Genomic DNA, 14,422 nt, shown 5'->3' on the forward strand with positions numbered 1-14,422 from the left:
AACCAGAGCTTTAATGAACCGTGGCGATGTCGTGTGGTGAAGCTTATTGGAGGGAAAGGAGAAGGAGAGATCGCGCGCTGCACAGTCAATAGCACTCCAGTATAGTTTTACTCCGCAATATAGTAGAGGAGCGGAGGCTATCGCAAGGAGGAACAAAAAAAAAAAAAAACGAACGAAGAACGAAACGAAACTTCAAGGTGAATCTTTGGTTTCAGCAGGCGGGCTGGCGATAACGCAGTCAGTAAGGCATCGCCCACACACACACATAAAAACAAACGTTCGGCGCACGTCTCACACCACAGAGTCCTTCAATGTCTCGATCGGCAGAGATCTTCGGCTGGCAGCTTCCTGCGTTCGAAGTTGCGGTCTCAGTGCTTTCCCCGTAAGCGCTACGTGTTGAGAACTGCGGGCGCTTGTAGACGGAACCATGCCACATCACCTGAGCCCCGTGAGTTGCCAGGGGACGATGTCCATTTTGGCTAACCAGCTTCGCAATGAACTTCGAGACGCGTGCTCAACCGCAGTGGAACTGTCACTTGCATTCTGCATTAGCGATGTAGTTCAGAAGCCATGTAGCTCAGGAACTGAACAACCTGGTTCCTGTAGTTCAGGAACCGTGTACAAGCTGGCGGGGATGGCGTGCACAAAGTGTACGCACGAGAGACAGATGGGAGCTACGCGCCTCGCAAGCAACTGCTGGCAGTGCACTGCAAGCTAGAACGCGCGCTCCCGAGTCCCGAATCTAGAATGTGCTGTACCCTTCGCGTTCATCAGCCATCAAAGTATCTTTTCGCGTGTGTCATAGTATCATAGTTTCGCCTGTCATGGTGCACGAGATACGCTGCCAAGCCAGTTGGCACCATAGCTTAAGCACAACGCTTGAACTGTGCATAGGTTTTTCATGAAGTTTTGCGGAATACGAGTGTAGAGACGAACGTATTGAGGGCTGAATCTATGTCATATTGTGCAAGGCATCCTACGCACACATTTTTTTTTTGCTGCAATGATGCTTTGAGGACAGATTTATTGGGACAACACTTAGTGCCACAGTCTTCCCGAGATATATATCTACAAGCATCTTCGCTGACAAGGCATCACAATTTGAAAATTGCGTTGTGCCATATTTTTCGCCACTTTTGGTGTCATAGAATGGACTTAAGGAACACGCTGTAACGATACGTTCAACGCATGATAGAAGCAGAGACAGTTCACTACAACCATTTGCAAACACCCACGTCACTGGCATCGGCAGCTACGCCACACGCGATATTGCAGCGAAGCAGCTGCAGTTGCGAACCATGTTTCTAGATGTATGCAACAACGCCACGTTTTCTCGGATGTCCGTTACGTCATACTGCACCGTTTTGCATCCTAAGTCGCTTTCGACAGCAACAAGCCAAGATATGTTCCACTGCGTTGTCCGCGAGGCCACGTACTTTTTCGGCACTGAAGAACGCAGCGAAGAGAATAAGGCACATATCATTTCATGAAGTCCCGCACTGTACAAGCAACCGAGGTTCTTAGCTTACACAAGCCTGTCGTGTATGTCGCAAATGCACAATTGGTATTTGCACAATTGGTATTAGCACAACTGGTATTTGAAACAACTCTCGGCAAACGCACGAAAACGACTACCGACGATGCCTTCTCTGCGATGTCAATCTTCATTCCGGGTGCCACACGTGACAGTGCCATGACGTCACTCATCCCGCTCATAAAGGTAGCAGGTCTTTTGACTTCTTTCCATCTTCTCATCCTGAGGGCAGAAGAGTGAGTGCGACGTCCATGGCGTACGAGATAAGTTTACGTGGTACAAAGAACGATTATGTTTTGCCTTGACGTAACAGCGATTTTATGGTGCTACCGTACAGTCAGTCTGAACCGTCCGAGCGTATTTTGAAAGAAGTGATGTTATTGATTGCACGGATGTTCCACGCGAGCGCTGGGCAGCAACCTGTCACATGCAAGAAGCAAAACGTTCACGCTAAGGCTATTTAAAACATGCAGCGCAGCTTTCTTTCGCATCCGGCACGTGATCAGAATATTGTCCCTCGAAGTGCTTATCAGCTGTGGAGTCGCGACGTTCGCACACACTTCCACACTGACTACTGACCCTCTGAAGTCCTAAAACACTGCATTTCAGGTTGAGTTGCACGTCGTCTCTGTAGTGTACCTCGGAAGCCTATTGCCGACCGGCAAGCCTCACTATCAGTCAGCTGGCCATGTCGATGAGGGGTCATTGCAGCACTCTCGCGTGCTTGTCCTCATCGTAACGAACTTTCTTTGGAGACTTTCGTACGAAGGAGCGACATGTGCAGTACAAGTCTACCGCAAAGATCTGTACAGCGATTTTCGAACAGACACAGCACGTCACACTGTTCAGGTGGCATTCACTTGCTGATGTCATTGCTGCACTGTCTGTACACTCCTCATAAAACGATGGCACAGCACGGCAAAGCTTTTAGCGGTGTTCTTGAAGCGCCACCGTCCGGGCCTAGTTTGTGGCCACATATTCGGTGAAGTCTTCTTGAACACTTCAGCTATGGGCCGCGGAAGATGATCCACCGTCAGCTTGCGTAGATTCCGTCCCCGTTCTGTTGTTTAGGGCCTCCGGAACTTCGTCGCGCTATGGATTCCACGTCGTTGTTAGCACCATAGGTGCAGATCATGGACTCTCTCCACTTCGCACCCATCAGAAGATGTCGATCGTATACGTCACTAGGTGCGCACAGAAGCACATCCTTCACGACACGCCGACCAGAACGCATTACGCATGCGTATTGTTATACTGCCCGCAGAAGCACATCTGCTACACTTTTTCCGCGACGCTATCGGGGCGACAGGAAGTGTCCGGCCAGAGCCTGCGCCGTTCCGTACGCGCATGCGCCGGAAGAAGCGTCCATCATCTGCGTCCTGCTATCCGCGCCGAACAGTCCCTGGTCCTGGGCCGTGGTCTGCACGACGTGCGTGAAGACCGGGCAGTTCTGGACGCCCAGAACTCCGCGCGTGGAGCAGTACCCGTCAGCATCGACGAAGCCGGCAGGAGCGGCCCTCCGGAAGTCGGCGGCGGCCGCGGCTGCCGCCGCAGTGCCGTAGTTGTGGTTCCGGTACAGGTGGTGGTGGTCCACGACACCCGCGTTGGTCGACATGGCGCCGGAGTTGGCCGGGTGCGAGCGGTCGACCGCTGCGGCGGCCATCGGGCCGGCAGAGCCGTCCAACGGGTGGTCTTCGCGGCCGAAGCAGGAGCCCATACGGAACCGGTCTTGGCCGAACTGGTCGGCAAACCTGCAAGAAAGATAAGGTTGAAATTTATATTCTTAAGATAACATAGTGGATGACAAAGTGACGCCAGAAAGCAAGATCGCTTAAAGGAAGCAACGAAAACTCACAGGTCCTTTATACATTAGTCTAAGACGAATCGAAGGCGAAAACCATCTTCTTTTTCTTCTCAGTCGATTGTATTGATCCCGCGGCCCCCGAAAGGTTTCTGCACTTATAACGTGGCTTTATAATGCCTCCGGGGTCAGAGGCATTGCAAGCTTTCCGCACCTTACGAACCTCCGGGATCGGCCCACCCATGACCAAGCGACGTTATGTAATGACGTCATCATGTCACGTCACGTTATGTGACGTCACTGTGATGCCATGGTGACGTCACACATTTTGGTGAGCTGTGACTTAATGGCGACGTAATCGCATGATCATGATTGTTCGTATCACTCGTGATGACGCCGACGGTCACTTTTCGTGTTTATGAGGCACATTAAGGTTTTCACCTTGATAATTTCGGCTGCTCAGTTTTCGGAGTGATAGCGCATTGAAGAAACGTGCGCAGTGTGTGTAAGGTTATATTTGAACGTTTTAGTCTGTCTGGTATTCCCCTACACGCAAACCGTATAGCGCAGGCCCGTAGGCAGGAATGTTTTTCGGTGTGGGGGGGGGGGGGGGGGGCACTTGCTGAAAGCCTTGACTATTTGAGAAAAACGCCTATTTTTCATGATTTATTTTCAATAAAACACCATGTGCCATCAAAATTTCGGAGGGAAAGGCGCCCCCCCCCCCCCCATCAGGCTACGGGCGGGTGGGCATGAACTGGGCGTCAACTGCGCATGCAGCGCCCGATACGCATCGCCCGAAAAACATGGCCGCACTGCCGAAAGCGGTTGCCGTCTACGTCGAGTCTGTCACGTGACCTTCGTGCGCTCTGTAGCCCGTTAGCTTCGAACCAATGTTTGTATTCGTTTTAGATTCATGTCCTGAAGCTTCGACAGCAATGTATTTGTGGCGATTCGGCACCGAATCAGAAAGCCATACTCAAATATTGATGCTTTAGGCTTAACGAGTTGCGATGGGCGCTATCGAAATTTCGGAGAACATTGATTGCGCGTTTGCTAGTTGTTTTTTTTTTATTCTCCACCGCTGGGGCCACTTGGTGTCAGTGCTTTGTTTAACTTAATTCAAAAGATAACGCAAGGCGGATAAAGCAAGTAAAAGGTATGTTGAGCAAACAAACATGCCTTAGCACTATGTGCAATGCTCCAGCTTGAGGCAGTGATGGCGAGCTTATTATCTTCTACATCGTGCATACTCGAATGCGGCGACTGACAGCCACAAGGTTTGAGATTGGGCTAGTTCGTAATACATCTTCAAAAAAAGAGTTTTAGCGTATTTTGGGCGTACGTACATTGATAAAGTTCGTTTGCGAGCGTTGCTACGCCATCCAGCACACGCTACCGGTATTCCGCTACGCCTTTGCGTGCAGCGGAATACTGGACAGGCTAAAACGATCTATTACGCTCTTTCAGCATGTGCTGGTTTATCGTACGTAAGTACGGAAATATGTGATCGTCGTGGACTGCACGTAGCTTTTTTAGTCTGCAAGAACCCATCAGCCACTTTGATCATCTTATCACGTTACCGCAAGCAATGAGGAACTCGCGTGGCTAAGACGTTTAAGATGAAGCTACGTGCCGATAACGACGTTACGGTATTTCCTTACTTACTGTATGGTAAACCGGCGTTGCTAAGCACACTGTTGTGGGTGAGTTTGCTATCACATTTAGTGACAGCGGTGGCAGAGCGTTTGGTAACCACTTGATTTCTAAACGGTTGACACTACGTCTAGAGTTAATTAATCAAAACGAACAGCTGACCGAGCTTATACTCACCCTTTATGAAGGCTATTAAGAGAAGCAAAGCGCACTGTTACTAAAAAAAAAAGTTGTCGGGAAACACCATGCCTGTTGATGCTTACCGACATGATGCGTGGTTCTTTGTTATAACTTGGGCTATCGCATTACGTCTCTTGTGATGTACGACTCTTTCTTTTTAACTTTTCAGTGCTAATTTGTTTCGGTGTGCGATGACAAGAATGACAATATTGATCGTTACGATCACTGATGTTTTCATATATTGCATAGACTGCATTGGACACTTGCATGTGCGCTTGTGATGTCTCGTATAGACCACCTGTCGAATAAAGTTCGCACAACTATGCGAAATCTCACAGAAATAATGGCTTGATCTTGGATAAATAAGCCCTTGTCTTGGGCGTAATATCCCAGAAAGGTAAAAAAAAAAATATTAGACGATGCGTTTAAACTGGAAGTGTGCTTTCACGTTGCGCATTGCTTTTAATGTTCTGGAACACAGGTATATAGTCAAAACAAATTCTGAAGCAACAACTCCAGCCTCTCACCTGTGCGCGTTCCAGGGTCCGGGGCACGGTCCGTACTGCCCTCCACCTGCTGGGTTGAGCCCCAGGTGGACGTACGAGTCGACGGTCGTCATGGCAACGGCGTGGGCAGACGCTTGGGCGGCCGTGCCCGTGGGGTCTACGCCGCCACCGTACTTGCACGTGGCCAGAGACCGACTGGTAGTGCCGCCTTCATGACCTGCACGTAATTTGAACGCGACAGCGTTAAAGAGCTTGCTTCGCAGAAATTCCGGTGTCGGTGTCGTTGGTTGTGAGCGAAAAATCAGCGTTGTCCCTCAGCGAAAATTCGAGGTAGGTGTACATAAAAAAAAAAGAATAATCAGTTTGAGTGGGACCGGGGATTGGAACCTGTGACCCGTCGCTCCGTGGCGCGATGCGTTTAGTCGCTCGGACACCACGCGTACATACTCTAGCGTACTAACGGCGAGCTATTTATATACACCATCTACCGTTGGTGGTACGCACATCTCGGACGTGCTTCGGCGTGGCAGATGCTTGACTAGCACCCGCGAGATGACACAAAGGGCCTACGGGCGCGCTTTGAACGGCACTGCCCCGCCGTGTTTCGACGCGCCGCATGCATGAATATAGGAGCCGGAGGGCGTCCGCGCTTTGGCTTTGCTTGCGGCACGATTTAGGTGTCTTCCAAGAAGCGAATGCAGCTAGCGATTGGGAAGGCGACACGAACACGGTCCGATCACGATATCGCGTTCTACTCTTTAAAGCGAAGATTAAGCCCCCTCCGTTTTTTTTTTTTTCGTGTGCAAGGCGGCGGCACGAAAGCAATTAGACGGATTCTTCAAGTACAACGATGTTACTTGGAAGAAGGTGCCTATACACATAGAGATATACGTATGTTTGATGCAAAGCGTGAGACTCATTAACGATAATTGTTTAAGTTGTCAGGTTGCACGTGCCTAAACTACCGTATGATTATGAAAGAGCAGAGATAGGGGCCTTTTGGTTATACATGGTCCTTGGATAATCGCGCTCTAACCAACTTGAGACGAACTGGACGCACCACAACACATATATCATCAGAAACAAGCTCGATGGTGTATCTTTCAGTATTCTAAGTTTCCCTGCATTTGGTATATTTTGATTTGATAGTGACGGCACAAGTTCATCGGTTGTACTTTGTTCTTAGTTTTTTTGTAGTGATTACGCATGTAGATACCGAGATGTTTTTCATGCTACATCGTACATCGGCGTGTATAAATGCGTCTTTCGCCTTCGTATTTATTTCAGTTGAAAGTTTGTGCTTGTGTCTGCTTATGAAGGTGAAAGCCTTAGATACCTCATAAAAAAGCGAAAGTTCACCGTCGGCGGCGTCAGAGTCCCACGTCAGCGGCGTCAACACAGAACAAAAAATCGTCACCCCGTGATGACATCCCCGCATGACGTCACATATCGCCAGAATTTGTGACGTCCTCATAGCGTCACCATGATGTCACATGACGTGACGTCACATGATGACGTTATCACATAACATCGTCACTTGGTCAAAGGTGGGCCGATCACGGAGGCAGTGCGAATCTAGGTGAGGCGCAGAAAGCTTGCAAAGCCTGCGATCCAGGGTGCAGTACAAAACCACGTTAGGTGCAGAAAGATTTCGGAGGGGGCCGGGGGAGAATGGTTACATTGACTGAGAAGAAGAATAAGATGCTGGCTTTCGCCTTCAAGTTGTCTTAGGCGAATGCATAAGGGGCTCTGTGAGTTTTTCTAGTCCTACGTTCTTAAGCGGAGCGCAAATAACCGTGCCATGAATTCCGACCAACTAGCCTGCGGACCAGTACCCTTCATCATCGTATGTGCCTTTATCACATAGCAATATCTCAACGCAGTGGTCGCTACCACTCACCTCGTAGCTGTGGCGCGCAGTCGATGCCTCCGGTCTGCGCCACCGAGCTGAGTGCATCGTGCGCCAAGGTGGCAGCAGTCGAGGCCCCCAGGAAGCGGCCCGTTGCGGCCGCGGCCACAGCCACGTGCTGCGGTGTCGTCGGAGGCGTCGGTGGCGAGGCGCACTGGCCTGCATCGAGACAAGGTAAGAAATTTCATGGATCAATATATCGAAGGTGCTAAACCTTTGCCAAGCGCTTTGTTCCCTGAACTTGTACAATATTCACGCATTTAAACGCGACGGCATTTTTTTGAACAGCGGAGCTTCTTAAGCTTGAGTTCCAGCAGTGGCCGGCGACCGCTCAAAACTCGGCGCAGCTGTGCAAAGCGAAGTGAAAGCGTGGCATATCCATGTATAGTATAGTAAAGCAAGTGGTAGGAAAGGGAAGTGAGTGTGAGGAGGAGTGATGTTAGGGTGAAGAGGATGGAAAGGAGGAGTGGTACATAGATAATAACAGCCTGAACGAAATAAGTACGCCGGATGCTACAGTTGGCACTATACGTAGCCATGTATAGTCTAGTATGCCAAGTGTGCGGGAAAGAGAAGCGAGGATGAGGAGAACGGAAAGGAGGAGGGCAAAGCATAGCATAGCCTTGTATAGTATTGTACGGCAAGGGGGTGGGATAGGGAAAGGAGAGGGAAAGGTTTATTGTGACAGAAAAGCTGAGAGGTAGGGAAGTTGAGGAGGGAAAGGAGGATGGGAGAGTGTAAAGCAAAGCATAGCCATGCATGGTATAGTATAGCAAGGGGTCGCAAAAGGAAGTGAGGGTGAGGAGGAGGGAAAGGAGGAGGGGGAGGCTAACAGCTCAACTGTTTCCTCAGTCTTCGCACCAAGAGTGCGTAGCTGCTCCAGTCTTTAGTGCAAGGACTGCTATGAGCAATTGCTCGCGATAACCGCCTTATGTCGCTGCATGCAAATGTGACCGCTAAAGGTAATGTTGACTCTGATGTTAGTGTTCGAATAAAATTACGCCGACGTAACACTAACCGCAGACGCTGAAAATGAAAGTACGTGCATTACATAGCCCTAAGTTTTCGCGTCTGAATGCGCGAGTATTGTACATAGTGGCAAACAAATATTCATCATAGTAATCCCTCTCAGCCCGTTTTATGTTCACGGCGGTACGAAGACCTTTCCCAATTATCTCCAATTTATCCTATCTTGTGCGAGCTGATACCATTTTGTGCCTCAAACTTCTTAATTGTTGCCACGCAATCTACACCCTCTGAAATATGGAAGTACACAGCTCGAGCACACACGCACGAGAGAGACGACCCGTAGACACACAGCGCTTGTGTGCGCACATGTCGTCTCTCTTGTGGGTGTTTGTTCACGCTGGTACTTCCTTAATTCAAGATGAACCAACTTAACCAAAAAGAAGTATTGAATAATTTAACCATCTGCCATCTTTTCTATTCATCCCAACGCTCTGAAAAATATTACCATATTAGATTTAGTCAGTTAAACTTGATAGTTAAATTTCCCACACAATGAACTACACTCGGCACACAAAAAAAAAAGCGCTAACGACCCTATGCTACCAATCTCACGTATCGACAGCGGGCCGGAAGAAACCAACTGAGAATGGTCTCTCGGGTAAATAAAAACCACAAATCTATTTTGAAAAATTCTGGCAGATCCTGTGCATTGTGGGAATCAATTTCATGCGAAGCAGTCAGCGAGTAGCAGCCTAAGCCGGATTTTTCTCCTTGAGCCAAGTGTCACGAGGTGGATCGACGTCATTCTGTGTAAGTTTCTGTGTAAGATAAATTCATTCTGTGTAAGATAAATTCATACAGAAAACGGTTCCTTTCATGCATCAGAAAAGTTGCGCGACGCTACAAACTGACGATTTTACCCTGTCTAGCTGTACGCGTGATTGCAGACACAACAATATAGTTACTTTCTGCGCGTATCACGAGCGAGCGAAATAAATTTTATTTTGCGACAACGCGCCGCTTATATGGAGTGAACAGGCGAGGTGCAACCGACTTCCAGGCCGATGTCTTGTGCGTGACGTCACGGACGCGTGCGGAGGCCTTGAGCTAATAATCTAGGTGGCGTTGGTCGAGTTCGCACTTGTGCGGCTTATAATCAACTCGAGTTTACCTTAAATATGCTCGTTAATAGGGCTTTTAGTATGACGCGACCAGAGATAACAAAGGTGAAGGAATTAAAAACGCAATGATGTCAGTGCTGTGCATGAACTCAATTACATGAGGCCGCATCTCGCTTAAGTCATCCTGAAAAGCCTTCGTGCGTGATCTGGTTATATTTGAGAGTTCGGCTACCTATCCAAATAACTTTAATTGTACCTGCAGCTTAAAAGTACTGACAAAAAAAGAAATTAACTTTCCATTTTACCATTTAAACAAACGACTACAATATGGAGAATTTCTTAGAATGGCGCCGTCTCAATGCCTGCTACGAATTCCTCACGAAGCAAGGGGTAGGCTCCAGCAGAAGCGGCCCTGATAGCCATAGCAACGAATGAGTGAATGAAGCACTGACGCAGTAACTCCTTTGGGAGTTGTCCCACACTGCCGACATTGCGGCTGCCTGAAGACTACCCAAAGTCACGTTCTTTGGGAATGCGAGGGAAACCCGCCTCTAAAAGCAATACTGCCAGCTTCCTCCCTCGAGGCGCGGGAGTCGCTCTTGTCATCAAATGACCAACGTATTCAGACAGAAGTTGTTAACTGGGCCGAAAAGGTCGTGGCGAGCTACTTGCCACCACCATTCGAACCACCGGCAAGGTAAATTCAACGACCTCGCTGTGTCGTCAATAAAGTTGTTTCTCTCTCTCAATTTCTGGGAGTTGTCCGATGCGTGAGCCGAGAGTTTTAATGAGGCAAAAGCCTTAGATGACCCATCTAAAAGAGAAACGTGAGTGTCGGCGACGGCGACACAAACGATGCAAGAAGGGACGTGATCAGAGATTGCGGCTCGACGACGTCACAGATTGCGAAAATTCGTGACTTCACTGTAAGTAATCGTGGCGTCACATAATTTGAAGTCACGTGAAGACGTCATCACACGAAGTCGTGGCGTCGTCAAAGGTGCGCCGACCCTATAGCGCCAGGTGAGCTGCAGAAAGCTTGCAGAGCTTCATGTTCGTTTGCCTCTTCCGGTAGCGCTGCTATAATCCTGAGGAGGTTTCTGTTTAGGCGTTGTCTATTCTCGCTCACCAGCGGGGCACACGACAAACGTATGGCGCTCCTCGCGAATCCTTAGATGGCGAGGATGCCGCAGAGCTTCGGAAGATTCAAGTGAACGCGTATACAACTGTATCGAGACTGCATAAAATCCATCTTATATACTTTGTGCCAGGACGTCTGTGCATGGTGTGGCGGCAGGCCAACGTTCTTCCACATGTCACGGAGGTGTGAACAAAAGCCAGCAGGTTTGGATAAATTTCTAAACCATAGCATAGAGTTCAAAATGGAGCAGTGGGAGGCTCATCTCGCCAGCACGGACCCGGAAACGCGCTCCTAGATCAGGCCCGCCGGGCGGCGAAAGCCAGGGGCGTAGACAAGGGGGGGGGGGTTCAACCCCCCCCCCCCGAAATTTTTCAGTTTTGCTTGCGTATATATACACGCACACATACAAACGCACGCACGAACATACATAAAGTATGGTTGAACCCCCCCCCCCCGATAAAAATTTCTGGCTACGCCCCTGGCGAAAGCTATTGGAGCCCTGGACCTAGGGAACCCCCCCCCCCTTTAGCTTTTGCATTCCCCTTTACCCACTTCCCTGAAATAAAGTTTCTTCTTTCTTCTGATCCTGGAAGCCGTGCAAAAGCACCTTAGGTCAGGAATCTTTTAGAAGCGCTGGGGGCAAGGAGAAATATATCGACTTAGAGGAAAAAGATGAAGATGGCTAACAGTTTATCGCGATTCGCAAGTTTACCAACACACCCGGTGCGAGTGCCACTCTCAGAACTCCAAGTTTTGAACAGAGCTCGATTTACATTTAGTTTTAAGGCGAAAGCCTTAGATGCCTTATCAAAAGCAGAAATTGACCGTCGGCGTCGGCGGCGCCAACACCAGTGATGCAAAAAGCCATCATCATCACATGACGTTACCATATGACGTCGTCATGACGTGACAGGTCGCCAAAATTCATGACGTCGTCATGACGTCACTAAAACATAAGGGGATGTCAAGTGATGACGTCATCACATGAAATAGTCGCTTGGTCAAAGTAGGATGATCACGGAGGCAGTGCAAAACCAATAAAGCTTTCTGCTGGGCGAGTTGGTTCATACTTGCATGGGAAAACGGTGGCGCGCAAACTTAACACAGACGAGCGCAAACTACTTCTTGCGCTCGTCTGTGTCTAGCTTGCGCGCAACCATTTTCCCTCGCAAGTGCAAAACCACTCTATAGTTGCAGAAAGCTTTCGGAGGGGGAATGGGTGAGGTCAATACATCGACTGAGGAGCAAAAGCGGATGAACTTAGGCATAAGGGATCCTGTGAGTTTTTTGCTATTGTTGGTCATTGGACTCCCTATCTAGTCAACGTGATCTGAGGCAGTTTACTTACCTCGGTTGTAGGGCGAAGTGGCGGGCGGGCAAGGGCCCGAGTTGAGCATGACCGGCTGCAGACCGCCGGTGGTCCCGCAGATCATGTCCACCTGATGCTGCTGCTGCTGGTGATGCTGCTGTTGCTGTTCGGCCAGCGAGGACGGGACGCACAGTTCCACGGACGCCGCGGATCCGTCGGGTGCGGAAGCCGCACGCTGAGATTGTTGTTGCTGCTGCTGGCTTTGCTGCGATTGGCTGCTGGCCCTGCGAAGTTATTGGCATGCGCAGGACGGCAATACTTAAAAAAAAGCATTCAGGAGCCTTTAAACACGAGCGCGTAACTACACAGGGAAGCAAGAAGACAGAGACAAACGCTTGCCCGTGTCTTCTTGCGTGCCTGTGGAGTTATGCACTCGTATATCAACTATCATGAATCACCGACTCGCCCAGTCCGCCATTGAGGAGCCCTTGCCTTATCGGGAAAAGCTTGGCGTTGCGTGCCTGAAGTACTTCTTTCTTTCTTTCTTTCTTTCTTTCTTTCTTTCTTTCTTTCTTTCTTTCTTTCTTTCTTTCTTTCTTTCTTTCTTTCTTTCTTTCTTTCTTTCTTTCTTTCTTTCTTTCTTTCTTTCTTTCTTTCTTTCTTTCTATATCGCATTGCGCAATGCTCTATACTAACTGTTTCCTTCCTCCATGCCGGGAATTGGGCCTTCATCCACGTGTTCAGCAGCGCAACACTTCTGTTGCTACGGGCAACAACGACGGTCATGCGTTCATATCTAGGCAGCGTTGAAATGGGGCTGCGTTAAATGACGAGTCCCCTTGATAACCGCGATAAAAGTTCCGCTTGCCGTATCAGGAACGGGTGATCGCCGACAAGCCCACGATCGAGTGAGCATCAGTTAGTGGAAAACGGTGCATGCAAATACGCATGTGAGAGGCGCACCTTGGAGGGCCGCATTTCTCCCCGCTTGCGGGAGCCGGGTTTTTCGGCTATAACGCTGCCACGGAAGTTTGTGAGTAATAACTAGCTTCGTATGAAGATATCCTTAAACCAACCAAAGAGATGTGCAGTGATGTTCCGTGCAGGGAATTTTAGGGGCGAAGCACCTGGGGGCCGAACCTTGTACCCCCCCCCGCGTCTAACGTAGCTTTGGTTTCCACGGAGTGTGCTATGGGCGCTGCTACCGCAGCGCCCGCTCCCAACGCGTGCTTCTGGTTTGAATGGAGACCGCTAGGGGCACGTTATGCTCTCAGATGCATTTCACAGACCTCGTTTTCGCCTGACTTCAATTACATTCCATGCTAGAAACCGTGGCTCTTCATTTCACCGAACTCAAGGCGGTCGTAATGAAGGGGAAACGAAGGCCGCACCTCAACACCATATACGCATTATGACATAAATGAAACAACATTGTATATACTGTACACGCGTGTTTGTCATGCATTTGCATGCTCGAGTGGGCAATGTACCGGGGATTCACGGTTACCCGAATGATCCCCGGTACTTCGCCCACTCATGATCATTCACATCGTGGATATGCGTAAATTTTTTTTCTTCGGGGAATTGTTAGCCATCATTTAGGACGAAAGGGAAAAAGGGAATATTTGCGATATTGCAGGGAATTTCAGGAATGGGGAATTCCCCTACTATGACAAAGAACATAGCGGTCGCAGTGCGCTTTCGGCTTCTGCAGTTGCTTAATATGTACATACTGATGGACTAGTTGGTGAGCCGTGTTACTGATGAAGCAGCGCACAAAAGACGCAAGCACGCGCACATAAAAATGACGCAAACACAAGCGGTGTGTTCGCGTCATTTTTATGTACGCGTGCTTGTGTCTTTTGTGCGCTGCTTCGCCAATTTCTGCATTTGATTCTGGCGCATGCGGCACGCAAAGGCATGGCCCATAGAATTTGTTTCCGGTAATTCTATGGAGATATTTCCTTTTAACTCCGGGTGTCAGACGCGAAACCCACTTATGTACAGTGTACTTACAGCAGGTGAGTTACTATGTGCATGCTTTTGCGTGGTGCAGCAGCGCAGGCGCTAGTCATGATTTGAATAGTAAAGATGTCCCACACATGCACTATATAGTATGTGTGCCGTGCACCTGTGTGTGTGCGCGCGCGCACATTACTACTGTAGTGCAGGGAAGTATGCTGGGATTTTTTTTTTTCGATGTATGCAGGAAAAGATTACCCTGAATAGGGAATTTTCATGTCTCGCAATGGGAATTCTTGAGCGTAGTACGGAACATCCCTGCAGATGTGTACAG

The 14,422-nt window shown here is 49.1% G+C and overlaps 1 protein-coding gene across 1 annotated transcript; it reads right to left on the reverse strand.

Annotated features, from left to right (window-relative positions):
* Window positions 1-8: 8 nt before the first annotated feature.
* LOC119399787 (uncharacterized) lies at window positions 9-12,406 on the reverse strand. Its single transcript, XM_037666630.2, has 4 exons — window positions 12,166-12,406; window positions 7,578-7,745; window positions 5,699-5,894; window positions 9-3,285 (listed from the first exon to the last, which is right to left on the reverse strand). Exons 1-4 carry the CDS (start codon window positions 12,248-12,250, stop codon window positions 2,829-2,831), a joined length of 906 nt encoding a protein of 301 aa, XP_037522558.2. The 5' UTR covers window positions 12,251-12,406; the 3' UTR covers window positions 9-2,828.
* Between the last annotated feature and the right edge of the window lie 2,016 nt (window positions 12,407-14,422).

Source organism: Rhipicephalus sanguineus, chromosome 7 (genome assembly GCF_013339695.2).
Source record: "Rhipicephalus sanguineus isolate Rsan-2018 chromosome 7, BIME_Rsan_1.4, whole genome shotgun sequence".
NCBI classification, from domain to species: Eukaryota; Metazoa; Arthropoda; class Arachnida; order Ixodida; family Ixodidae; genus Rhipicephalus; species Rhipicephalus sanguineus.